Source organism: Staurois parvus, unplaced genomic scaffold (assembly GCF_062004578.1).
Source record: "Staurois parvus isolate SC_StPar_1 unplaced genomic scaffold, SC_StPar_1.0 ptg000902l, whole genome shotgun sequence".
NCBI classification, from domain to species: domain Eukaryota; kingdom Metazoa; phylum Chordata; class Amphibia; order Anura; family Ranidae; genus Staurois; species Staurois parvus.
In genome coordinates this window covers 1,014,955-1,042,384 of record NW_028318698.1, presented here as the reverse complement: position 1 = coordinate 1,042,384, position 27,430 = coordinate 1,014,955, and the positions used below count along the sequence as shown (strand labels likewise).

Sequence of the window (27,430 nt, the reverse complement as noted above, 5' to 3'; positions counted from 1 at the left end):
GAGTGGTGGACTGGCCCATAACTATGGGAGAGTCAGGCTGACAGGGAGTCGGGTGAAAGATGAAGCGCTGAGGAGACTGGTGCCTGGGAGGGAGTACCCTAGGTCTAGGAGAGGCTGGGCTCTGGCTGGCTCAGGAGGATACATTCAGCAGTGAGGCATGATGATTGAGACCTGGAGCAGTGGGGAGCAAAGAGTGAGTACATCAGCACTCCGGGGGATCCACAAGGGGAAAAGACTGGCACATGTAGCAAGCTTTCAAATGATAGTGCTGGGCTCAGTCCTTTATTCTTGCCCAGGAGATTTTCTGAGATGCCAGGAGGGCTGGTAGTGTCAACAGGCTGTAGAGCTGGGAGCAGCTCTGCAGGGGGAGAGAAGATATCTCTGCATGTAGTTGATTTTTGGAGGGGCTGCTGCTACTGATCTACAGAGACTGACAGCTTTCACGGAAAAGAACAGTCCAGGCTGTGTCTTTGTACATAGGAAGGAAGTCATCCCCCTTCATTGATTCAAGCCAACTGAGCATCCTATAATCCTATTTCCCTATCCAAGTTGATTTCCTCTAATAAAATAACAAAACCAAGCTCACGGACTGGTCACTGTCTCTTGGATGCAAGTGTGCGTGAGAAATACCTGCTGCTTGGCTGTGCAAAGAGAGCTTAGGAGTACTCACAACACAGTGGCCCTCATGAGGTTAATGCTACACTGCATATAGCATATTTTTTCATTCATTCTTCTAGCCAGAGTTACGCAGCATCTGTTGCTCATGGGCACCAAAAATACAGGTGTATTTTATGCTGTATGCCTATACGCCTGCAAATACGTCTGCATGCACAAGCCTTTAGTCTGTAAAAATGTAGCTGTAAATATAAAGAAGAGAGCATGCTTCTTTCAATAGCACCCTCTAGTATTAAATTTTACTAAAATAATTACATGATACAAAGACTTGAAGTTCCATATTAGGGGATCATCATCTGGTGTGCCTAGAGAAGCGTGAGGTCAAATGAAGCACTGCCCAGGGCTACTATGGGGCCAAACATTTTTACTTTCATATTCAAGTGGACAAAGTGAACCTATGGCTAGGTTTTGGACATTAAGCAAAGCAAGCCTCTGTAGCTGCAGGTACTGTGGAGCAATTCATCCTTATAGCTCACAGTAGAAGAATTGAAGATTTTCATGTGATTCTCTCTGCAGCTAAATCAGTGTTTAGTGCCAATCACCTTCCCCTGCATGCTTGTCATAGTAGAATGTTTGACCGTGTCCCTACAGCCACTGCGTACCTGTGAAGTAACATAGGCTGTCTGCACACACCTTTTTGTAGCTCCAGCTGCATAAACAAACAGCTCATTCACACTGTAGAGGCCATAGTGCTCAAATGAATCAGGCCTTACTACTACTTATATGTATTTGTATTTCCTCCCAGCTGCAATGTAAAGATGTCCTCTCTCCAGCTGGAGATCAGTGCTGATGATGGACACCTAAAACTTTTAATCAACAAAGCATCTGTCAACCATCCTTGAAAACATTTTCATCTGCCCCTGAAATCCCGAAAACACGCCTGATTATACAGATGCGCATACGTGGCTCATACCGTGCTTCTTTCTTTCGGATTCTTGGCATCTCTGGCAATCCGGCACACTGACATGTTCAGTTGTGTGAATTGGTATGGGATCTGAAAATCGGTACCGTGTTCCTAAGGGAGCAAGAAAATATTTTTTAAGTGACCCCATAAAAAAGGAAAAGCTATAAAGTGTAGGTGGTTATACTTGCCTACTCCTGGGGTCCACCTGTGGAATCTCTTAATTATAGTTACCTAGTCTGGTGCCCAATCTTGGAATTTTTGCTTTGCTTCAACACAAAGCCATCTGAAGAATCTTCGTGTGTGTGTGTGTGTGTGTGTGTGTGTGCGCGCCACCATGCCCTGTGGTTTCCCCTGCCAGTCTTTACCTCACTACTGTGTCTTGTGCGTGTCGAAGGCAGAGATTCTTTGGCTAGCTTTGCTGTTCAGCAGAACAAAGGTTCCAAGACTGGGAGTCAGGCCAGGTAACCATACGTTGATTACAGAAATCATGATTTTAGGACTACAAATAGATATTAATAAGGTGGAGATTCCTTGGGGGACTTTGCCATGCAGCAAAATAAAGATTCCAAGATTGGACACCAGACCAGCCAACCATAGACAGACAGAAACAGAAATTATCATTTTAGGACCTGGTCTGAGGTTCATTTGTGTAATCTCTAATTCTAGGTATCTGGTCTGCTGCCCAATCTTGGAATCTTTGCTTTGGTGCACCACAAAGGTCCCGCCACAAAGATTCTTGGATGGCTTTGCCATGCAGCAGAACAAAGGTGTCAGACTAGGTAACTATAGTTAACTACAGAAATGATGACATTAGAACTACAAATAGATAGGGCGTATACGTATTTTGAGAGTACCTCTCTTCATCAGAGCCTTCAGAAGGCTCTGATGAAGAGGGGGGTACTGCCGAAATGTGTAAGCATCTTCAGAACTCCAGAGCATCACTTTGGTCCATCCAGAGGGGTGTAATCCATTCTGGTTGTTCTGCTGGGTTTTTGCATTACATTTGAAGCTCCACATGCTTTGTGAGCTTAATCCTTTTTATCGTTAAATAAAAGGTGTCTTGCTTAATGCACAAGGATGGTGAGCCCTCTCTTTTGTTTCTACTTAGTGTTTATGGATTTCTCAGCCAGCGGTGGGCAGCAAAGTGGAGGCTAGAAGACCAGGGTTGGGAGCTGGAGATGCTTGGAACTTAGAGAGTTTTACTCCCATAAGGACTGGTGTCATACCTTGGCGCAGAAGTGATCTTGTTTTATGGAGATAGTTATGGCCCATAAATATATACTTTTTTTGTTTTGGATCTCTGGCTCATAAATTAGGGTAACCAGGCAACTAGCATTTTCAAATGCGCCAGCAATGGTGGTTTCCATGTTTCTCACATGATAACTTTACCATAAGTTCTAATAACTCGCCTGTATATGGCCCTTGGATTCCTTTTCCTCCCTGTGTAGCTTGGTGAGTAGGGCCATGGTCATGTGGCACAGAGTTTCTCCACCGGTGTTCTGTGAATCACATAAATCAACATAAAAATATTTGCATAGATTTTCTCTCACAGGCAAAAGGACCACTAAGGGTATACCCTACCGGTGTCACACATACTATTGGGTAGTTGTTTAAGTGCATTTTGCGAAGTGGAGCCATGACCACAAAGGAACCTCCCGCACCCAACAGTTTCCTAAGGGCTGGTTCACATTATGTGCGGTGACCTGTATTTTTCTGCCCTGAATAAACACCGGTTACTACTACGGCACATAGATAAAGATGCCAAACCTAATGATGCATTAGCCTGCATGGTAAAATGTTGTGTTTTACCATGCAGGCTAATGAAAACCTAGCCTTACAGTGATAGATGGCCTAACTGACCAATAGTATGAGGCGGGAGAAGACGGTCTTTAATTTAACATACTAAATATGCTGTAGTTTTTTGTTTTTTTTGTTCTTTTTAACAAAACACTTCCACAGCATGAACACAAACCCAGGGAATTTTCCACTAGCGAGGCAGAAAGCTTAAAAAAGTGTAATGACCATGAAAGGATAAGTTGCTTGAGGCAGAATCCGCTTGTAAGACATCTATTGGTACCTAGTTAGCGTCCTACCATTGCTTAAGCAATGTTCATCAGTGGTTTTCATGAGCGGTTCTTCCCTCCCCATTATGTATGAGGAATGTACCAAAAAAATGCAAACGTGGGCTTTTTTTTATTAACGTACATGGGTCGTTCAAATTTCACATGTTGGTATAGTAACTCTTTTTTTCTATAGCAGTGGTCTCCAAACTGCAGCCCAGGGGCTGGATGCGGCTCTTTGCTTGCTTTTATTTGGCCTTTGGGACGTTATTTCTCCCCTTGCCACCTATGATGGAGCACAATTCCTCCGAACAATACGAACGATGGGGCACTATTCCTTTCACTAAAACAAATGATGGGGCTCTATTCCTTCCAATGACACCAACAATGGGGCACTTTTCCTTCCACTGACACCAACAATGGTGCATGTTTCTTTCCACTGACACCAGCAATGGGGCATTAAGTCTCCTACGGATACCAACGATGGGGCACTATTTCTTCGTCAACAATTGGGCACTTTTCCCCCTACCGGCACCAACAATGGGACACTAATCCTTCCACTGTTACCAACAATGGGGCACTAATCTGTCCACTGATACCAACAATGAGGCACTAACCCGTCCACTGACACCAACAATGGGGCACAATTCCTCTGATTTCCACCAACAAGGGAGCACTATTCCCCCAATTGGCACCAATGACGGGGCACTATTCCTCCTCCTGATGCCGGAACACTTTCTACTTCCACTGGCCACAATCCGGCCCCCCTAAAGTGTAAAGAACAAACTGGCCCTTTTGTTTAGAAAGTTTGGTGACCCCTGGGTCTAGTAACTAATCTTTTTCATTGCAGGCAAATAATGGATTCCAAGCAGAGGGAACATGCAGTCATTGAGTTCTTGATGAAGGAGGGGTGCAGGCTGTCCAACATACACGGAAGGCTACAGAATGTTTACAGAGATAACACCTTTTGACTAGAGTCACCAATGACAAGACATTGCTCCTGTAATTGGTGTCATCTACGTAAATATTCTGTAGCCTTCATTGGATGATGGACAACCTGAACCCCTCCTTCCTCAAGAACTCAATAACGGTATGTTGCTTCTGGTTGGGATCCACCGATTACCTGCAATGAAGAAAAGGAAAGGGCTTACGCCCGATTGTGATTTTTATATGTACCATTGCAACTATGTGAACTGTGCTGCTTGAACACTTATGCACTTGTTCTGCTTTGTTCTTTCTCGTTGAAAAGGAATTTCTAAAAAACGACTGAAACAGAAAAAGGGTGTTACAGAGGAAGAGTTACTCTACCAACATGTGAAATTTGAACGACCTGTCGTTTAATAAAGAAAGTTATGTCCACTTTTGCATTTTTTTTTATATAACCCTGGTATTATGGCTACAGATCTGGTTTAATTACTGTGTGTGTTTTTATAATATGGTAACTGTTATTAGTAGTTGTATAGCTTTTCTGACATTTTGGTAGACAGTCTCTTCTTGGATTCCAGCAAGGTACAATTTTTTTTTTTTTCTTTGGGGGGGGGGGGGGTTCATCATGTAAAAAATGTTAAACAGATTAAAAAGAAACCCAGCTCTACAACATTGACTCATTCTCTGGAATCAGCTATCCTCCTTTTCCTGAAACACTTACCTGCTCTTGAGTCATTTACTGGAGCCCTATGGCTGTACATAGCTGAATTCAAGCCAGGGGAAAAGTGAGGATCTTCCTCATCATGTTGCTTCCTGCAAAAAACAAATACATAAGATTTATCTCATTTCATTAAAACCAGTTTCCATCTCGCCTCATTCAAGGCTCAGATTGGAATGGTGTGTGGTGTAAGGGACCTGTACAATCTAGTGACCGCATGTATTGCATTTCATCCTTTGAGTAGGTAATGATACAGAGGTGATAATATGACTTGGGCTGGTTCACGTCACAGAATGCAGTCCGGATGCGTTTCTGCATGTGTTTTAGGTGCAATATAATTTTTAATGCACTGCGGTGTGCTTTGAATGCATTTTTTGATGCATTTTTTTGCCCTTTTTTTTCTTCACCTTAAATAAGGATCTGTGCATTTTTTATGCGTTTTACTGCGGTTCAGTGCAGAATAAATAAAACATGCTCTACTCTTTTCTCTGGAACTGTATTGCACTGGAACTTATTGTTCTGGTGTGAACTATGCCATTGGAATCCATATAACCTGCAATAAAAAACGCACTGGACTGCATGTGATGTGAACTGGCCCCGAGTATTGGTTAAAGCTGAACTACCGGCAAACAGCTAAATGCACAGATGAAATACATGCATGGTAGCTGCTTTACTTGATAAGGATTTGTATACTGCCCATTCAGTCCTGAGATTTACACAGCCAAGTTGGTGACCTGACTCTTCCCTACTGCAGTTCTGTAATACAGGTAGGTCACCTTCCCTGGCTATCCTGTGATTGGACAATACAGAAGTAGACTGAAGAGGTCAATCATTTTTCTTCTTCTGATAGGATAGGTATCTAGTGCTGTTCTTTCCATTCCAATTCTGCATCTTAGGCTGCATTCACTCTTGGTGTTACCAGAACACACAAGAAAACGCACAGAAAAATGCATGTTTTGTCGTGTGTTTTGGAAACTTGCTGCAAATGCGCTTTGCACTTGTGATGCCATTAATTGTTAATGACACCCCAAGCCTAGTTGACAGTGGGCCGCGTGGCAAATGTGCATGCTGAAAAAACTTGCTCCACTCCAGAAAAGGTTCTGGAGCTGCTTTGGCGTGTGTAGGGCGGACCTTCAAGTGAATGGGCTGCCCTATGTACAACACGTGAAAAACAATACAAAAAGATGCACCAGTCCCCTTCATCAGTGCTGTCAGCCTCCAAATTGCCCCGGATACATTTAGTCTAATGGTTGTCACATTGTAACCTGCAGTGAATTCATATGGGCTCGTCAGATGACCATCTGGTGCTCCTTTCTTGATTTCAATTCACTTTCTAAATTTTGGAGGCCACCAAACCTTTTAGAGGGCTCCTGCATTGTGGCAGAGTAACCAAGGTCTAGTTTTCAAGCCCAACCAACATCTTTTGTTTAGAAGGATTCAAAGTACCATCCCAACACCTCACATCTACTTGTTCTGGGGCTATCACCAAAACAGTCAGAGGTGTTCCTTTTTAATATGAAACTGGAGGTTCCTTCAAACCTCTTTGCACTGAAGCGTCCCTGCCTCTAGACTCCCATGTATATTTTGCCAATATTTGTCAACTGAGGAGATAGAGGAGCACTAATGATCAGATGAGATCCTGTAGGATCTCCTGCTCCTCCCCTCTCACTTCTCCAAGACTGGCTCCAGATTGCACCTTCCACTGTTAAAGTGACATCAAATGATATTCATATTCTCCAAACATAATTCATACACATCTTCTACCTGATGGCCCTGTAATCTACTTTTCATTAAATTTCTTACTGTATTTTTCTGGCTTCACTGTGAGCTCCTGAGCCTCTCCTTCTCCCCCCTTCACTGGTTTGTTTGGAACAAGCAGTACACATTAGTTGCGGTCATATGCACTTCTCTATGCACACTACACATCCCATAGTCCATCCCACGAGCAAGCAAGAGAGGGTGGCTACATTCCTTCATATAGTGGGATCATGGAGAATGAATGTAGCCACCCTCTAAACAGGAAGCCAGATCACAGCAACAAAAAACAATTTGGGAGGGCAGAGAGCAATAGTGTTGTTGTTTGTTTTTTTTTTTTAAATTAAGAATACATACTTAGGGGTTGATTTACTAAAACTGGACAGTGCAAAATCCGGTGCAGCCGTGCATGGTAGCCAATCAGCTTCTAACTTCAACTTGTTCAATTACGCTTTGACAAAAAAAATGGCAGCTGATTGGATTCTATGCAGAGCGGCACCAGATTTTTCACTCTCTGATTTTAGTAAATAAACCCCTTAGTGTCACGTTAACGCCTTCCTGTAAAGACCAGAAGTTCAGGGAAGCAGCACTGAGAGAGCAGCACTGAAAGTTGTAAACTGCAAGCACTGGGGTAAGAATACTGACAAATAGTTTACTGGAGAATGTTTATTTTATTTTTCTCAATGTGTTGCGCTAAAAAGGTTTAATACTACTTTAATCATTTTGCCGACTACCCCATAGCAAATATACTACTACAGGGTGACCGCGCTGTGCACCATCATGTATATAAACATGACTCTACACTTCCTGGTCGTGGGTGCAAGTGCGTGCCGTAAGCACACCGCTTCTGCTGTGATTGGTCACACCAGAAGCCAATCAGCGGGTACAGGCCAATGGATGAGCGTCGGCACCTGCCGATTGTCTAGGAGACTGACAGAACACAGCTCTGCCAATGTAAACAAGGTACAAGCAGGGAAAGAGAATCCAGCACATTGGCTAGTGAAAACAGCACACACAGTAAACATTACACACAGCTAGGCACACAGTTAACCCCTTGATCACCCTAGGTGTTTAATCCCTTCTCAGCCAGTGTCAGTACAGTGTTCCTGTATATTTTTAGTACTGATCACTGTATTAGTGTTACTGGTTCCCACAAAATGCCAGTTGGTGTCAGATTGCCCGCCGCAATATTGTAGTCCTGCTATAAGCTGCTGATCGCCACCATTACTAGTATAAAAATAAATACAAATTCCAGTATATATACCAGTTTGTAGATGCTATAACTTTTGTGCAAACCTATCAATATACGGTTATTGGGATTTTTTCACCACGCAGCAGAATAAATATTGGCCTAAATTTACGAAGCAATTTGATGTTTTTTTAAAATTTTTTTTTTTTTTTTGGGAAAGGTTTTATAGCAGAAAGTGTGCTTTTTTTTTTTTTTGGTTTATAGCTCAAAAAAAATTTAAATCCCAGAGGTGATCAAATACCACCAAAAAAAGGCTCCATTTGTGGGAAAATGAAATAAATTTCATTTATGAACAGCACTGCATGACTGCGCAATTGTCAGTTAAAATAATGCAGTGTGGTATCGCAAAAAATGACCTGGTCAGCAAGGGGGTAAATCTTCCGGAGGTCAAGTGGTTGTAAACCTGACATGAAATATATACAAAGCATATCCCTCTACAGTGTGTACTTGTCTCAATTAAGATCACTAAGTGTCTTTTCTTTCTGCTGCTTCATTCTTCGCTATTAGCATGAATCACTTGTCAAATTTTCCTGACACCAAGAGATAAATGGTGACAGGGGAGGGATCTCCAGCAGATGGACAGCCTCAGCTCTGTTCCTGTGAGCTGTGTTGGAGGTGGGTGTGTCCCTTCTCTCCAATCAGCTCTCAGAGCTCTCCTCACCGAGCTTTGCAGTGTCATTTCAGCTCTCCATCCCCTTTTTCTGAACTCTCAGAAAGCTTTTAAAAAATTCTGCATTTTGAATGGATGTACAGAAGGGAAGACTGCAGATAAACAGGTACAACTAAATTAAGAAGATTTGTTTCATCTCTGTGTATCTACTGAGGCCAGTCACATCATTTGGTATATGGAAGGGTTTACAACCACTTTAATAATAATGATATTTTTGTTCATAATGCCATTCACTCACTGAACAATGGCTGGCTTCCATAACTTCCCCCGGGCTGGTGAGCGGTTCAGGCTGTTCTCTAGGTGGTGACGGAGCTGAGTCACTTCCTTCTGTAAACTGTGGATGGCCTCACTGGAGGGACAGAAAACAAAAAAAATCCAAGGAACGTCAATAACAGAACAAGCCATGGCATGGTGTACTGGAGCTGCCAAGCTTTTAATATCTCAGAAGTGTATACAATGCAGAAGATACATCAGCTTTCCTAGTGAACAGCTGGCCAAAGGCAGAGAAATCAAATGTGTTATCGCTCTGAATACTCACGGGACATTCTCAGCCAGCTTTTCCATATCTGAGAAGTTTGACAATATTATTCCTTGTGTGCATGCATAGACACATCGGCGTACACGTAGAGGTTCACAAATAATATATTGATTGCATACATGCACATAATGCCCATACTAACAAACTAAACTGGCACACAGCAGAGCAACAATCCTTCATCTGTGGAATCCAGCAACACCTAGTTACCTGTAACCAAACACAAACCACAGGAGATCCGGGACGAGTCAGGAAGAAGAGGGGAGGTGTAGAAAACTGATGAGGTATTTACTGAACAAATATTGTACAGGGAAGGAAATCGCCAGTCATTCCTTATTATTACTCATCCATGTCTTGCTCTGAAGATCCACTCTTCCAAGTCACACACTGCATTTTTAGGAACCTCCCTCTGTCTTCCTATGGCGTTCCATCACCAACTGATGCTTGGCTCTCCCACAAATGCCTATCCTAATCTCCGACCCCCAGCTAAGAGAGGTGAACCAGAAAGGACTATAATCGCTTTTTTTTTTTTTTGCCAATGACCAAGAAGACACCAACCCCCTTACCCAATGGGAACCAAATGAGTGTTTTTATCTGCAGAACAGTAATTCATCTTGGCTCCCACTGTTAGTCTCTCCCTCCCATCATTTAGACTTTCTCCTTGATGAAATCAAACTAGTAAAATCTCACAGACACAACTATAGTAGTAACCACTGAACATAAAAAACCTTAGCGACAAACAACGTGACCTTTTTAATGGGTAATGGCAAAGTTCAACTGACCAGCTGCAGAAGCACTTACTAGGAACAAGCAGCAAATGGGTAAACCCTTGGAGAGGCAAGATCACAATTAGAACGCTCACATTTTTGATGCTCAAGGTCCCCTTAAGAAATTCCTGTTCAAAATAGCTAACCCTGTCTGTAGATTGTATAGAACAGGGTTTTCCAACCAGGGTTCAATGGAACCCTAGGATCCTCCAGAGGTTTTCTAGAGGTTCCTTGAGTAAAGAGCAACAGTTGCCTTTTATATAAGTTCCCACTGACAGCATTGATCTTTTTAGCTATCTGTAAGGAGGTGATTCTTTGTAAAAATCTCAGAATATACCGACATAATATACCGAGATTCCTCCACTGATCCATATTCCCACCTTGAAGCTATGTATGCTTATCTCAAACACTCTGACCTTCCTCTTCTGTCTAGCAGAGAGCAAAACCTTGGATGAATGAATCTCTGTTGAAGAGGTAGTCAATCTGTTCCGTGAAACCAGGCAAAGCTCCAAAACTCAATGAATGCACTTTTTGGTAATAAATGGTTATTATTCCTTTGACCAGCCCCTCATTCCTATATTTACCACAGCATTCATCACATTTTAGGTGGTAAATGCCTACCAAAAGACACACTTTCTGAAAATGTGTCAGATCCACAAGGAAGGTACGACCCTCAAAAAGTGCATTAGCTATTGGCTCATTGCATTGTTAAACCTAGACCTGAAATTTTTCATGGAAATCCTTGCAAACAGTGTTCTACCACACGTCGGCCCTGATTCACTGTGACCAAGACGAAATTATCCTCAAGAGGAATACCCTCCAAACCCTCAATCTAATCCATTATGCCCACCAACCTAAACCTCCACCCTTGCTCCTACCGACTTCTGCTCTATCTACTGATGCAGAAAACGCATTTGATGGGGTCAACTGTTACACATTTGATTAAGGCTAAATATGAATATTTAGATCCAGATGTTTTACTCCACCCTTCTCTGCAGCAGTCAAAGCAAATGGCACTCTATCCAAAGCCTTCAATCTTATCAATGGCACCAGGCATGGTTGCCCACTCTCCCCCCTTATATTTATCCTTACCACACTATAAGAAACACACTATAAGAAAGTTGGAGGAAAAATTTTGTAAGATGGTCAATTGTTCGATTTTCATATAGTGTGTACACAACTTTCGACATCAAATTCAGACTTTACAAATGGAAATTTCCGAAGGGACAAACTCCAAAATTTTTCTCTTGCGTAAAAAGAATTAATGATTTTTGTTTAATATGTACAGTTTTTGTACAAGACAAATTTGGATACAAAAGACTGCGCATGATCAGAAACAATGAACAATATTAATCAATGCTATAACTTTCTATGTCAAATAAAAAGCCTTTGTTGTTCGAGAATTTTTGTACAGTTATTACCATCCTTTGGTTTGACTTGCTGTGGAAACATAAAGGAAAACCAGACGAACGTTTGTCCGATTTTTGTTATAGTGTGTACCCAGCTTTAAAAGAGAAGTAAGGCCAAAGCTTTTTTGGCCATAATCCTCTTGTGAGTCACAGGAGTGACTACTCATTAGTAATACCTCATCTGGAATATGCAGTTCAGTTTTGGGCACCAATTCAGAAAAAGAACATTGGGAAACTGGAGAAAGTACAGAGAAGGGCAATCAAACTGATAAGAGGCATGGAGGAGATCAGCTATGAGGAATGATTAGAGGAACTGAATTTATTCTCTCTTGAGAAGAGGAGGTTAAGGTGGGGATATGATCAACATGTATAATACATAAGGGGGGATATGATCACCATGTATAAATACATCAGTGGTTCATATAGTGAACTCGGTGTAGAGCTATTCACCCTGAGGTCATCACAGAGGACAAGGGGGCACTCTTTACGTCTGGAGGAAAGAAATGTAATCTCCAAATACGGAAAGGTTTCTTCACAGTGAGAGCTGTGAAAATGTGGAATACACTCCCTCAAGAATTGGTTCTGGCCAGCTCAGTGGATTGCTTTATAAAAGTCCTGGATTCTTTCTTGGATGCACGGAATATAACTGGATATTAACATTTACAGGTAAAGTTGATCCAGGGAATATCTGTTTGCCTCTCGAGGAATCAGGAAGGAATTTTTTCCCCTTCAGGAGCAAAATTGGGCCATGCTTCGCTGTTCTTTTGTTTTTTTTTCTTTGCCTTCCCCTGGATCAACTGTGGGTATAGGATTATGACTTTTTTTTTTTTGGTTGAACTGGATAGACTTATAGTTACATATAGTTAGTTTGGCTGAAAAAAGACATGTTTCACATTGATCCGTGCCAAAAACACGGCAAAAACTGTGCTTTTGCTGCCATTTTTACCTTGCTTGCGGTGTGTTTTTAACATGACTTGACTAAGACACTACACCAAAAACACTCCGCGAGTGTGTTTTTGCTGCATTTGTGCTGCATTTTCAATTGATTTTAATGGGGAGGCACATTTTTGGTGCGCTTTTTTTTCTTTTAATTGTACCAAATCTTAAAGTCCTGGATTGTTTCTTAGATACACAGAATATAACTGGATACTAACCTTTATAGGTAAAGTTGATCCAGGGAATATCCGATTGCCTCTCGGGAGATCATGAAGGAATTTTTTCCCTGCAGAAGCAAATTAGATCATGCTTTGCTGGGGTTTTTTGACTTCCTCTGGATCAACTGTGGGTGTAGGATTATAACTTTTTTTTTTTTTAATGGTTGAACTGGATGGGCTTTTGTCTTTTTTTCAGCCAGACTAATTATGTAACTATGAGTGCTCTCCTGTGACTCAGACTCAGCTGACAGTAGCTTAAAGCAGCGTCTGCTGACGTCACAGAACCACTCTAGTCTCTGGAAGGACCCAGCCATATTGTCGGGATCCACCCAGATACCTGGCTCAGCCTCTTAGCACGTGGCTGAGCTGGATTCAAATGTTCCCACCCCCTCCCTAGCCTGGAACTGCAGTAAGTACAGGCAGGCACAGCAGAGACCAATGACTGATAGTTATTGCTCTCTGTTCAGCACTGACCAAGAATGGAGTGATCATCAGTCATGTGATTGTTCAGTTCTCAGGCTTAGAGCTGGAGGGGGACAGCTGCAGCATCACACCGATGCTGCAGCATGGAGTTGAGTATGTGTTTGTTTTTTTTTGTTTTTTTCTATCAACCCCAAACTGATCACTGTTTTCCACTACAAAGCAAAAAAAAAACAATTAACAAGTGTAGCAAGAATATATGGATTCCCTAGTAACTTTTTGGACGTTCCAGAACCATGGACTTTGATATGGAGTTACCTCCTCTCCTTTTAACTATATCAGCTTCCATTCTTTTGGAAAGTTTTTAAATAAGGGTTTTGAGCATAAATATGGGGATTTGTACTCCTTCAGCCTAAAGAGCACTGCCGATGCCAGGTACTGATATATCAGATAAGACCTGGCTCTCATTCCAGTTCATCCCAAAGCTGTTCTGTAGCGTTGAGTTCAAGGCTCTGCAGGCCACATCACGTTCCTCCATCAAACCATGTGTTTATGGAGCCGGCTTTGTGCAAAGGGGCACAGAAAAGCACCATCCCAAACTGTTGCCATGAGGTTGGAAGTGCACAATTGTCCAAAATGTCTTTGTAACATTCACCTAGTCTGCCGACACATATGAAGGTCTGTCTACATACATGTGGCCATCAAGTAGATGTGATGGTCAGGTGACCACAAAACTCTCCTTCTGGAAATGGTAGTTGTTTGGCTGTCATGTTGAACCTTTGGAATAATTGTTTTCAGAGTCACTGACCTTCGCTTGCTGCATGCTTAGTTGGATCAATGTTTTAGAAGATACCAATTCCAGACAACAAAGCATTTTCCAGCAGCAATGGCAGCTCTCACTCATTTAAAGTGAAACTCCAGCTTCAGCCAGTAAGTGCCCATTCCTCTAACATACCTTCTGTGCACAGCTGTTTTCTGTCAATAAAATCATATATAAAGAACCAGAAATAGAGTAAGTCACTCCATTGACTGCACTCTTGGGTAAAGCATTATTAACGGAGCATGTTTTCATCAAATCTTCCACTTAATAACTACCGGTTTACCCAATTAAACTAATTCAAGTGTACACAGGTGTGCCTAGTGAGCTAGAAAATACTTTGGAGACCCAATTAGAGGAAAAAAAGCTTAGCACCAAATCTACTGTACCCAGTCCTAGAAGAGCACCTGGAAGCAGCCTGCTGACACAAACAAGAAAATAATCTTGTTTCTCAATAGTTTATTATTTTGGTTCCTTAAAAGACTTCTCTTTTTTTTCTAGCACAACATGCAATAGAAATCTGTTTGCTATATCTAGAAAAATGCCATAAAGCTGAACTCTAGGCAAACTGCTAAACAAACAGATGAAATAAATATATGAGAGCAGTTTTACCTACCAAAGGTTTTGTATACCTGTCCTTCCTGAGATTTACACAGCCCCATCACACAGCACAGTCCTGTCTGGCAGGGGCAGAAGACCTGATTTTAATCTGCTGCAGTTCAGTAACACTTACAGGTCTTGCCCCTCCCCCAGTCTATGACTGGATAGTGAAAAAAGGAGCAACAGGCTGGTTGGCTCATCTCTCTGCTCTCTCCTTCTATCAGCATGCTCCTTGTTAGCTCATAAGCACTGACTGGTTCCATGTGCTGCCTCAACCTCTCTCTGCTGCACAACTGCAAAAGGCTGATGCCAAGTCAAATTTAGCTGCTTGCATTTAATTCAATGAAATGCAGAGCTGCAATTATGTGTGTCTATTATATCTGCCTTGAGTTCAGTTGTAAAAGGGTTTCAAAAACGAGGCATCTTTTTAACTCTTTATGCCTTACCTGGACTCTGTCTTGAGTGACTAATTCATTATTGAGCACCAGTTCGTAAACATATCTTAAAACAGGAGGTATGAAGAATGGGCCTTTCAGGACCTCAACTATATATAAAGGCTGAGAATTTTTATTTGCACCAGTGTTTCTCAACCAAGGTGTGGTTTGGGTTTGCCCAGGGTGCCGCAAGCAGAGGACACAGTTTGCCTTGTATCAGCATCATGCCTGACCATAGTGCTAGCAGACTGACTGCCAGCACCATAACAACCAAGGGGCCAGGACACAAGGCATCATTCACTTGCACCATGGCATTGCATGACGCTGATCCATGGCAGGAGGCATGCAGGGCCTCCCCCAGCATTCAAGAGAAAATGGAATTGTAGCCCCATCCTCTGCCATGCTTCTAGAGCCATAAAGTAGGGTTCAGATTGGAAGAGGACTCTGGGATTGGGGACCTCTGATGTAAAGGGGGGCTTCTGAAGTTAATTTCACCAAAGTGGATGTTTGTGAGTAATATGGTAGCTGTGTTTATTAAATTGATCTAAAAAATATCTATCTTTAACTTGGCCTGGCATAAAATGTTTTTTGTAACAATAGAGCTGAAGTGCTAAATCTTGAGCAAACTGATCTCTGTACCCCAGATAGGTTTTCGAAATGTCCCATTTTCAACTAGACAGCCCAGTTATCACACCCTCTATCCAGTTTACATGACTCCAAATCCCTTGTCTAGTTTTGTGGAGCTTGTACAGTATATTAGACTATATAGCTGTACTGGCAGATCATTCAAGTGTAGGTGATCGTTTTCCAGATGCCACCATTCTCCCTACAGATCAACCTCTAGTGAGTGAATTTTACAGCACTGGTGGTGAAATGTTCTCACAACAGTCACAACAGTCAGTGAGTTGGTGAATTCAGCTAGCTGGCTGTGTGAGCAAAAAGAGAGTTCTGCAGCAGCCACTCATTTTGGCAAGGACCTCTTGAGGACGGGACACCAGTTTGTGCTAATTGGTATGGACTGGGGGGACTGTAAGTATAAGGGGAGTTTATGGATTTTCACTTTAGAGCAGCCTTTCCCAACCTTTTTTCCCCTACAGGAACCACTAAAACAATTTTCAAGTCTTGACAATCTGCTTAAATTATGTAATTGGAAGTCCATGGGAAGAATGTGCCTTACATTGGTGGTCAGTGGGAAGAATGCGCCTTGCATTGGTGGTCAGTAGGAAGAATGCGCCTTGCATTGGTGGTCAGTGGGAAGAATGTGCCTTACATTGGTGGTCAGTGGGAAGAATGCTCCTTACATTAGTGGTTCTTAGGAAGAATGTGTCTTGCCTTGATGGTCAGTGGGAAGAATGCCCCCTTACAGCAATGCTCAGAATGCCACATTTACAGACAACTAAAAGGATCATTGGTGTCTTGCTGCTGGCTCTGTCAAGTGCCATTGGCTCCAAAACTGTGAAGGCACGACCAAATGGGAGGTCATTCGGCCACAGCTCAAGGAATTCCTAGAACTCTAGAGTTCACTGTAACCGTAATTGCAGCTCTAGAGTGTATGGTTGATACTAGGATTCAGGAATGTACTGCATCATATAGTAAAGGTCATGATTATATCTAGTATATTTATAACAGGGCAGTGTATCTAACACTGTAGTCTCTCAAAAGTTGACAGTACCTGGTAGCATGGAAGCATTCTTCGTTTATGGATTCCATATTCAATAGTTTATACTTATATTTTGTATTGACAAAAGGCACCCCATAACAAAGCCATACCACTTAGAGTAGAGGACAAAGGTTTGGCCATTGTCTGTTTTGGCCTTAACAAATGGTGCCAACCCTAGTCCTCATGGAGACCCCTTGGATCCTAGGCTCATGTGGTAGGTCATTGATTTATCTGAATAGGCCCTATCCCCTGTGGATAGTGCTAATTTTCAACTGCCTCCAACGTGCTATTATTGGATAATTGAATAACAAGGGTTGTGACCGAACAACAAGGAAAGAAATAGGGCTTAAAGAGACCCTATTGTCAGATGCATGTTCTTATACATCTGCATGTTATTTACCTATAAAAACCTCCCTTGTATAGACATGAAAAAGCCCTGAGGCTGCTGCAGGGAGCTGCCATCTTAAATGTGATGTCAGCAACCCAATCAGACGCTATAAAATTCCCCTTTATCTTCTCCCCTGTCAGCTACGTAAAAGGTTTTGTAGGGGGCTGAGGGCAGAACAGGGGAGCTGGGCCAGCATAGAAATATACTAGACACTCCAGAAGTAGAGAGGGCTATTACATGGCAGGAAAGAGGGGAAACTGTGGCTGTTCTAGGGAATTGATTCCAGTAGTGGTCAAATTCCCTAGCAAGTTAAAAGGCATGATGGCCTTCTGTGACTGACCAGAGTTCATTTCACCAAACACCAGTCACCACTGCTTTTAGAAAGGGTGGCAGTGACCACACAGGAGGGTCCAAAGCAGATTTTAGTAAAATCATAATTACTTTTCAGTAAAACATATCGTTCAGTAATGACTTACTCTCTGGCTATGCGAGACTCCATAACGTTCCGGAGAGGCTGGGATGGCTCGTTCGTAGGTGAAGGAAGCAGAGAGGCTCCAGAAGACACATTAACAATACCATCATTTGATCTTTCCTGTTCTGAATCTGATTCATCTGTAAGAACAGAGTGATTAGTACAAAAAATGCCGAAGTCATCAATTTTCAAGGGCAGTCTGCATGCAAATGGAACAGCCACTCCTCCAAACTGACATCCACCCATAAAGGCACTTGATATTTGCAAAACCCATCCCAAGGCTGAGGGAACTGATAGGCACCAACAAATGGGGAGTCAATGGGACACAGCTCAAGGAGCCCCTAACAACCTCTGGAGGAACCCTGGTTGAGAAAATGTACATATAAAGGAAAAATAGTTCTGAAAAAAACACTTGTAGGTTAACCAGATCTTTTTCGCAAATGAATTCTATAATGGCGATGTGATATTGATTTGGATGTTTCCATATTTTGTGCACAAAAGGTGTCCCTTTCTTTCTCATTTTAAAACGCTGGGGGGGTATGCAAGTAACATTTACATTTATGCCTTCAGACTGTCACCAATGGCATTAATCAAACTATATCCATAGGTAAGCCTTGTGGAGGATGGGTTCATGGTTTTACAGTGCAAAATCCAACAATGAAGAGAAAAATTGCACTCGGAAAAGTAGGTTCTGAAGCAGGATTTACTTAAGTTCCAAATCAGCAAAAAAGTTACACTAACGTTTGGAGTGCATGCTGGTCCTCTTATTCAAGGTGACAGAGAAGATCACCATGCTCTTGAAACTTGGAGTAAGTTTTTTGATGACCTAAGATTTCAGTAAAATGATGATTCAGAATCTTTTTCTTGGCGTGTTGGTTTTCTCTTGTCACCAATGGCCATCTAACCCATATACAGAAAGACAAATTAGATAGATGTGCCCAGTGCACACTGCTGCAATTGCTCCTGCACAGTCCTTGTACATTAGAGCCAAAATCAGAGCCTGGCTGGCACTGCATCGTGCAAATCTTGCTCATCCAGTGCTAACTGATCTTCTGTTCTTTTTATATAGTAAAATAAAAAGCCCAGTGGTTAATAAATACCAAGAAGCTCCATGTCTCTAAAAAATGTTCCATGGTGGAGAAATTGTCAATAAAATTGGAACAAGGGACAGCATACTGTATACCACTCACCAGTGTGGCTCTCTTCCCGGCTCTCACTGTCAGTCAGGCTCTTGGGCCCCAGGGAGGGAGAGCTGGCTTCCGAAGGACCCATCCAGGTGTTTGCTTGTTTTCTATTGTCACGTAGCACTTTTTGGGTTCCAGAGAAGTTACTGCTGCCATTTTTAGAGCGTCGCCTTTCATTTTTCACAGCCAAATTAGAAGAATCTTGTGTTGCTACAGGGAGGTCCACTCTGCACAAAAGTGAGGCTTAAAGTCAATTATTCTGGAAACAACTAGCCATAGATATGAGAAGGTGGTTGGAAGATCTGGCCACCACATTTTTTTTCTTAACCAGTTAAACTCTTTGTGGACCACATTTTACATTTCTGCTTTTGGCTTTTGATTTGGCAGTACCTTTTGACATTACTTAAAGCAGAACGTCAGCCTAAAGGGGACCTTCCGCTTTATGCCCCCCCCCAGTCTAATACCTTTTTTGGGCATTTCTTTGGGGGAGAGCAGGTGCCCACCTTTGGCAGCTACCCATTTCCACTTCCAGTCGGATTGCCTAGGCAATTCCACTAGAAGTTTGGACCATTCACACAGCACAGTGCACCAGAGATAAAACCACAAGGAGTCATAATTGGCTTTGCACAATAAAGATGTCGGTGGCGGGGACTCAAAGGCCAGAGAAGAACCTGGCCCAGGTGAGGATGGCGCTAGATCCTTGGAAAGGTAAGTGTCCTCTTATTAAAAGTTAACAGCTACAGTATTTGGGCAAAGGGAGAGCTTTTGCTTCAAGCAAGACAATGCTGGCACCATATGGTCTAGTAGGGTGTTTTTTTTTGAGGGGGGTGCGTAAGTAAGAGTTAAATTTCTCTTTATTAAGCATATAGATCCTGCAGTATGGGTGCCCCCACTGCAAGGGTATTCTTTCCACCAGAGGAGTTCAGCTTTAAGTTCAAGTACTACATATATTCTTTTTTGAGGGACAAACAAGACTTGTTTTGTTGAATAGTGTCTTGCAATATTTTTTTTTCTATCTAATCAATGAAAAAAGGATGTAACACAATGTGCTTTTTTTATATAATAAAAGATGAAAAGGGGATGAGGGACTATATGGTACCTAATGCAGAAAAAGTTTTTCTGAAGAAAAAAATTATAAATTTTTTTATTTTGTATTTATTTTTTGTAATTTTTTTTTAATATTTCTTATTCAAAAATAACTTTTCTGCATTAGGTACCGTATAGTCCCTCATCCTCTTTTATTATATACTTCAGTATTATGGGATGTGGTACTGACTTATTACATGTAATTTAGGTACAGGAAAACAGTAAAATTGAATGTTTTTTTTTTTTGTTTTTGTTTTTTTTTTAACTTAGACCAGCGTTGGCTTCAAAACAACTAGAGGTACTGTAGATAAAAAATATTAATTTTATTCTACAATTTAATTACAAAGTTACTCCATTTTGCACATTTGTTTTTAATGCAAAGAAAAACATCAAAACTGAAACGGATAGAAATGAATCACAGTTATATTGTGCCCAGTAATCTGTGTGGACTACAAACTCTTCCCCAGGCTATGAAGAAGCAAGGGTGGTATTCTGAAGTCCTGCCCTTCGGTGACAACACTGCTCCTCCGTAGATATAGTATGGTGAGACAGTGCTGTGCTGTCATCCAGGGACAGGAAGTGTATTAACTGGCAGGATCACCAGGTAAAAATAAAAGGGGGGAAAATAGCTTAAATGAAAACTAATGCAGCCACCACATGTAAGGTTAGGTAAGCTGCAATATAATTCATTTTTGTTCTTTGTTTTAGATAAACTGCACAAAATGCAGGATGTAAACCCAGAAATGTAAAAGATTAGGACATAGAAGCAGGTGTACCTACCTGTTTAGGCTCAGCTGGTGTCTCTGTTTCTGGAGCGGGAAGGACCGTCCACTCTCTGATCCAAGGAAACCACTATCAGTTTCTGGGGACAAAATCCTTCTCTGTAATGAAAATATGTAGAAAAAAATGTGAGTTACTGTTTATATATTTGAATCTGTATATCTGATTTCTAATTATGTCATCGTAAACTATATTATAAAGCATAATCTAAAAATTATACTAAGGCACGTATATACAGAGGGGATAATACTTTTCAAAATCCGAGTTTAAAAACTCCAGACGGCTAAAAGTACAGAGTTATTTGGGCATTTTTAATTGCCAAAGGATTTGTCCAACCAGTTTTGTGATTTTGTCACCCATTGTAAAGCTAAGCTGTACTCTAAAAAAAAAAAAAAAAAAAAAAGAAATGCCTGTCGAGACTTTCAGAACTCTTACGCTCTGAATCTGTGCCAGGGCTTCCCGCCAGAACTTCCAGAACTCCTACTTTTAGAATACCTGCCAGGACTTTCAATGGTACTCACAGAATCCTTGTCAGGTCTTCCAATAGTAGTTGAATAATGCCTGCAAGATCTAGCGTTCTCAGTAACAACGCTGGACATGTCCTCCAACCAGGAAGGGGTCATTTGGGGGTGTTTGTACTGCGCTGGCATTTTGGTACTTCAAGAAATGTGATAGGCAATCAGAAAGTAAAAGCTGCATAAATTCCAATATATATACCATAGTTTGTAGACGCTAAAACTTTCACACAAACCAATTAATATACACATATTGGGATTTTTTTTTTTTACCAAAGACATGTAGCAGAATACATGTTGGCCTAAATTTATGACTACATTTTTCAAAATTTTCTTTTTTTTTACGTTTATTTTGCAAAAAAATAAAAGACCCAGTGTGAAAAAGGATATAAATTTGATTTGGGTACAGTGTTGCATGACTGCGCAATTACCAGTTGAAATAGCACAGTGATGAATAGCAAAAAATGGCCTGGTCACGAAGGGGGTGAAACCTTCCGGAGCTGAAGTGGTTAAGCTCCAACCATTGAAATGGCTAGTGCTGCATCTTCTCACCATCAACCTGGGAGCTAAAGAGCTATATTTGTCTGTTTGTTTTGCCTGGTTGTTGCCTGGACTGACCTGACTACTCTCTTGCTTGCTTGCCACCTGCCCCGACTCCTGCTTCGACCTGACTTCTCTTGCTTGCCACCTGCCCCGACTCCTGCTTGGACCTGACTACTCTCTTACCTGCCACCTGCCTCGACTCCTGCTTGGACCTGATTACTCTCTTGCCTGCCACCTGCCTCGACTCATACTTGGACCTGACCATTCTCTTGCCTGCCACCTGCCCCGACTCCTGCTTTGACCTGACTACTCTCTTGCCTGCCACCTACCTCATGCTTGGACCTGACTATTCTCTTGCCTGCCACCTGCCCCGACTCCTGCTTGGACCTGACTACTCTCTTGCCTGCCTCCACTTCTGCTTGGACCTGACTACTCTCTTGCCTGCCTCAACTCCTGCTTGAACCGGACTACTCTCTTGCCTGCCACCTTCCCCGACTCCTGCTTGGACCTGACTACTCTCTTGCTTGCTATTTGCCTCGACTCCTGTTTGGGCGTGACTACTCTCTTGCCTGCAACCTGCCTCGACTCCTGCTTGGACATGACTACTCTCTTGCATGGCACCTGCCTCGACTGCTGCTTGGACGTGACTAATATCTTGCCTGCCATGACTCCTGCTTGGACCTGACTACTCTCTTGCACAGTTACATAGTTGGTCTGACTGAAAAAAGTCCATCCAGTTCAACCATAGAAAAAAAAATTATAATCCTACACCCAGTGTAGGTGTGCCTTGCCTGCCACCTGCCTCGACGCCTGCTCGGACCTGTCTACTATCTTGCTGCCACCTGCCTCAACCATTGACTGAACCTGATTACTCACTCGTCCGCAGACCTGTGAACAGTCTCCCAACAGTAGCCTCTCTCTTCCAGCCACCCCTTTGGTGGGGTGATCCTGAGGGCCATAACCTGGTGTCTGTTTACAGCAAAGTAAACAAGGACCACAAGGGTTCCCAGTCCATCTCCAGCATCTGGAGCTTTTGTAAAGGTACACTACCACTTAGATTCTGCACCTTGGATTAGCCTGTGTCACATGCCAGGATCACCCAACAATAGAAAGAGGTGACATCACTGCTACCTGGCACGCCCTAAACAATGCATAAGTAGTATGGTGATGCTCTTCCATAGTTACTGAGCATATTGAAGGTATAGATCTGAAGTAGGAGGGGTGTCCCTCTACTAGGTTTGCAATTTCCTAGAGATATGTGATTGAAAAAAAGACTGATGACAATAATTTTATATATATATATATATATATATATATATATATATATATGTGTATATATGTGTATATATATATATATGCTGGGTGAACCAAATGACAAGCTCTTGGGCAGATAAAACCGTTCACTTAAATATTCCATATATGTATCAGAATGACTTTGCCTAGTCTAATAGGTGGTGCATCCTTTTTTTTTCTGCCCTGGTTTTTATACAGTGGCCTATATTTGAAAATACCAATCACTTGAATGTATGTACATAGTCAGATTCCTTGTCCTACCTGTGTAATGCCTTTATGAGTCCTTGGTGACTCTCTGTGACCTGAAGGGCTGACATGCTTCATGCTTATACTGCTTTTATGAGATGGGGATCCCTGGATGCTTCCCTCGCTGATGGAAAGCTCGGTGGTGGGGGTCCGAGGAGACTGTTCTTTCAGCTGCGGCAATGGGGAGCTCCGTGATACACGTTGTGGAAAAGTCTTGGACCCATACGACATCCTGACAGAACACAGACACACATTCATTAACAACATGTATACTGAGTGCAGGCAATATAACAGCTGAAATGGTGGGAGTGCTGGACTGCACATTCTTTTCCATACTAGGTATGGAGGGAGCTATGACAAGTGATAAGACACTGAGACAGTTGTTGGTTAAACCCAGACAAGGAAAGTCCTCTTCGTGAAACAGAATCCTATCATTATGTCTTTATACTGCCATGAATCAGACTATAATTACACAAGTGTGAAGGAAATACCTGCTCTAGGGCCTATAAATGAATGTATGCACAACATGGGGAATTCAAAAATGTTTCGCCCTTTAAAATGACTTGCAGCAGATTAAAAAAATCTTTGACGCCAGTTTCAGTAGCTTTACCGCCACGTGTGGCTGATTCAGGTAGTTCCTAATAGCACTGCTTTTACAAAGTGGTGCTACACCAGCACTAAATGTTACCTCCAGTTTGCAGATAAAACCAAAGGCAATTAAGACCCACTCTAACTTGGTGTACAGAGACAGGCAGAGTGCCTGTTTATGCACACTGTGTAGTAGGGCGGCATGTTTGTCTCCCCACCTCTCACTGGTCGTCAAGGACACTGTTCGTTTCACAGCTGATGGGCCCCTAGCAACCAATGACAATGACAGTGGGTGAAGCCTGATGGGAAAGCTGGGGGAGTTGTTCCCTTGTGATTGATAGCAGGCAGAGGGCAGATTCTATAGTCAGTAGCAGTCTGATAGGGAACTAGTGCCTGTGAATCCCCATCAGGCCTGGTTTCAAAGCCCAGCACGCTGTCTGTGTGAAAGTTGCAGTGGAAGGGAGGAAGCTGCACTGAAGATGTTGGTTTGGACAGTCCAGGCCCATTGCACCTCTACATGCAGTGCTTGCCCCAACTTTATGTACCTGTTTTCAACAGATACTTGAATCTACTGCCTGTACCACCATTTTCAGTGCAAAGCCATACCAGAAAAAGAGTGCTGTTGACACACATGAATTCCCCAGAATGTACCCACACTACATTTTGTACAGCATAAAGCAGAACTGTTTTTTCTTTCATATTATGTATTTAGTGTTACTTTCAGTGACGCTGAAGATGTAAGTTAGACTGTCAAAAAGAAACCGAAATAATTGCAGCTGCTCGATCAATGGAAAAGTTATGGTACACAGTGGTAGCGGTATTCACCGAGTGCCCATAGGTGTTTTTTTGTGCAAATGCCCTCCACATATATTAAATGGATCACAAAGAGTAGATGGGTCCTCTTCTATGTTTGATAAGACATATGTGGGCCAATGCTGTGCTTTGGAGCACACTCCAGAAGTGACACAGAGCATTGTTTCTCCACTGTGTGGACTTTCATTAAAGAGGCCCTATTAGGTTGCCAAGAGGTCACCAAAGTAAACTAAATGGCAGTTACCTGCAAAAGAGGAGCTAGTGCACTCAACTTTCTAGCTGCACATGTATTCCACATTCCCTTTTTGTTACAGCACTGCCGCCTCCATCGGTCCCCTTTGCATTGCACATTTTTAGGATGCTTTGTCTACCATTGCATGTTGTGGTTCCTTCTTCTGATCCCTACGTCACGACAGAACTCAGCAGCTGTGTAGGGGTCAGAGGATGGAACTACAGCTCATGGCAGAAAATACAGGCATCCAAGTGTTAAATGCCCAGGAGACTGATGGAGGGTAGAAAATATGGATAGTTAGACACAGGCCACTGGAGAGTTGACTATATTACCGTTCTATTGTGGGATTCTGACATTTTTTATTTCTTTATAGATCCAACAGGGTAGCTTTTTAAGCCAATGCTTACTAAGCATTTCTTGTGGAGGTCATGCTATCTCAAGTATCCCTCGCAAGTTAATATTTATTGGTTATTTCCATCTAACTGTGAAGAAACGATTACAAAATAATCACTTGTTTTTATTGAATTAATACCATAGCTTTTCCTTGCCTGCCTGTAGGCTTTGTAGCATTTACTATTTTTAAATGATAGCCCCATGATCAACCTAAACTCTAAGGAACCAGGGTACAATAGGTTGATTTACTAAAGGCAAATAGATTGTGCACTTTGCAAAGTGCAATTGCTCCAGAACTTCGCAAAAACACATTTGTTTTTCTCTTGCATGTGATTGAGTATTCTTTGCAGAGAAGCTTTACCACATTTACTAAGCTCTGGAGCAATTGTACTTGGACAATGCAACTGAATCAACCCCAATGTAAGTTGCATTCCCTCCCTACCGATATACCCTTGATGGACCCATTAGTCCTCAAAGTCATGGCCAAGTGTTCTATCACCAGTGCAAACAGCAGGGGCGACAGACGGCAACCCTGGTTCATGTCATCTGGAAACCAAGGGGAAAAAGCTACAGGTCATGTCTAATAGTTTTGAGAATCAAGGAAGCGTGATTGATATCTGGATAATCCAGGGAGGTATGGGTTGTCCCAGTAGATTGGGAAAGGAGGGGGGCAAGAATTCAGAGTGGAAGAACCAGCAGAGTTTGAGAGAAGATGATCAAAAGTGACAGCGTGAAAACTTCTTTTTGGTATACTTACCCTTAAACATTATATGTGTATACAAAGCAGGTTAAACAGACAAAGTACCTTCTGGATGATGATGTTTCCTCTTCTGGAACAATGCCATGTTTGCTAGACACAGAAGATGCTCTCCGTTGCTCTGTGTGAGATGATGTGATGGGTACATTGGTGCCACTAGCTGAGCTACTGACATGCCTATCATCGGTGGGACTGCCAGCCTGTGGAAAGTTCTGAGGAGTAATGGACCTTGAATGACGTTGTTGGCGGCTTCTTGGAGACTGGCGCTTTGCCTTAGCTTTTAATTGGCGTTCTTGTGAGTTGACAGCCCGTTTATGGTCATGATGACTATAGTTACTAACAGGGGTTATCGGTCCCAGTGGTCTTCCAGCTTGTGCATGGTCCTCTGATCTGGAGGCTTGAAACTGCCGCTGTTCGGGGTTGCCATTTTGGAGATCATGTGGTTGCTGAGGCCACTCGTCCTGCTCCAGTCCCAGAGCATCAGGAAGGGACTTAAAGCTGCTATATCTGTAGAATGAACAGCACCAAAAGAATATACAGTTATGAACAGATTCAGACAGCTCTTATATCTACAGCAAAAGTCACCTCATAATAGTTACTAACAAGATATTATTTTATAAGAAGAAGGAAAATAAGTAAGGTGAGAACCCAGGAGAACAGGTGAAAAAAAATTCTTATAACCAATAGAATGATGTCTGGTTTAGAAATGGGAGCGAGGAAACATCACCAAGACTACAGCCAACTTTAATTGGTGGAAAGTCACACATCATGCTATACAAGGCCCTTCCTCAAAGCAACATAGTGATGATCAGGTGTTTTGTTAATGTGGCGTTATCTCATAATTCCTCTACTTTTACCCACAGTAAGGCTTGGTTGTTGAAACTTATCCACTGGTTTTCTCTATACTCTTGGATTGGTTAGAGAGGCCCATCCCTTTGTATACATGGAAGGGAACGTGTTCTTGCTTCAGTTACATCAAGTATAGATGTGATAAATGGCATCTGTAGGTGGCTTGCACCTGTCCAATGACATAAGTGGCCTGGTGTTTCCATGAACAACCTGACACTCCCTAACACAGTGATAAGGATGCTTCAAGTTCCTTATCACCCCCGCTTCACCCTCATATTGTTCTTATCACCCCCATATTCTCATCATCCCCACGTCACCCCCATGACGTTCTTATTACCCGGACTTCATCCCCATATCATTCTTATTACCCCCACTTCACCCCCATATAATTTGTATTACCCCCACTTCACCCCCATATTGTTCTCACCCCCATATTGTTCCTATTACCCCTACTTAACCCCCTTATTATCATTCTCACCCCCACTTCACCCCCATATTGTTCTTTTCACCCCCATGACGTTCTTATTACCCGGACTT

At 42.3% G+C, this 27,430-nt stretch overlaps 1 protein-coding gene across 2 annotated transcripts in view; it reads right to left on the bottom strand.

Moving 5' to 3' along the window:
- Positions 1-27,430, bottom strand: part of AKNA (AT-hook transcription factor) — a 108,712-nt gene that overhangs the window by 23,332 nt on the left and 57,950 nt on the right. For both annotated transcript variants that reach the window (XM_089656390.1, XM_089656389.1), the window contains exons 11-19: positions 26,093-26,551; positions 23,277-23,493; positions 20,665-20,765; positions 18,805-19,025; positions 17,619-17,754; positions 9,197-9,307; positions 5,288-5,379; positions 2,989-3,078; positions 1,589-1,690 (exon numbers count right to left, since the gene is read on the bottom strand). In XM_089656390.1, coding sequence (XP_089512516.1) covers positions 1,589-1,690; positions 2,989-3,078; positions 5,288-5,379; positions 9,197-9,307; positions 17,619-17,754; positions 18,805-19,025; positions 20,665-20,765; positions 23,277-23,493; positions 26,093-26,551 — 1,529 coding nt within the window. The remainder of the gene's footprint in view (positions 1-1,588; positions 1,691-2,988; positions 3,079-5,287; positions 5,380-9,196; positions 9,308-17,618; positions 17,755-18,804; positions 19,026-20,664; positions 20,766-23,276; positions 23,494-26,092; positions 26,552-27,430) is intronic.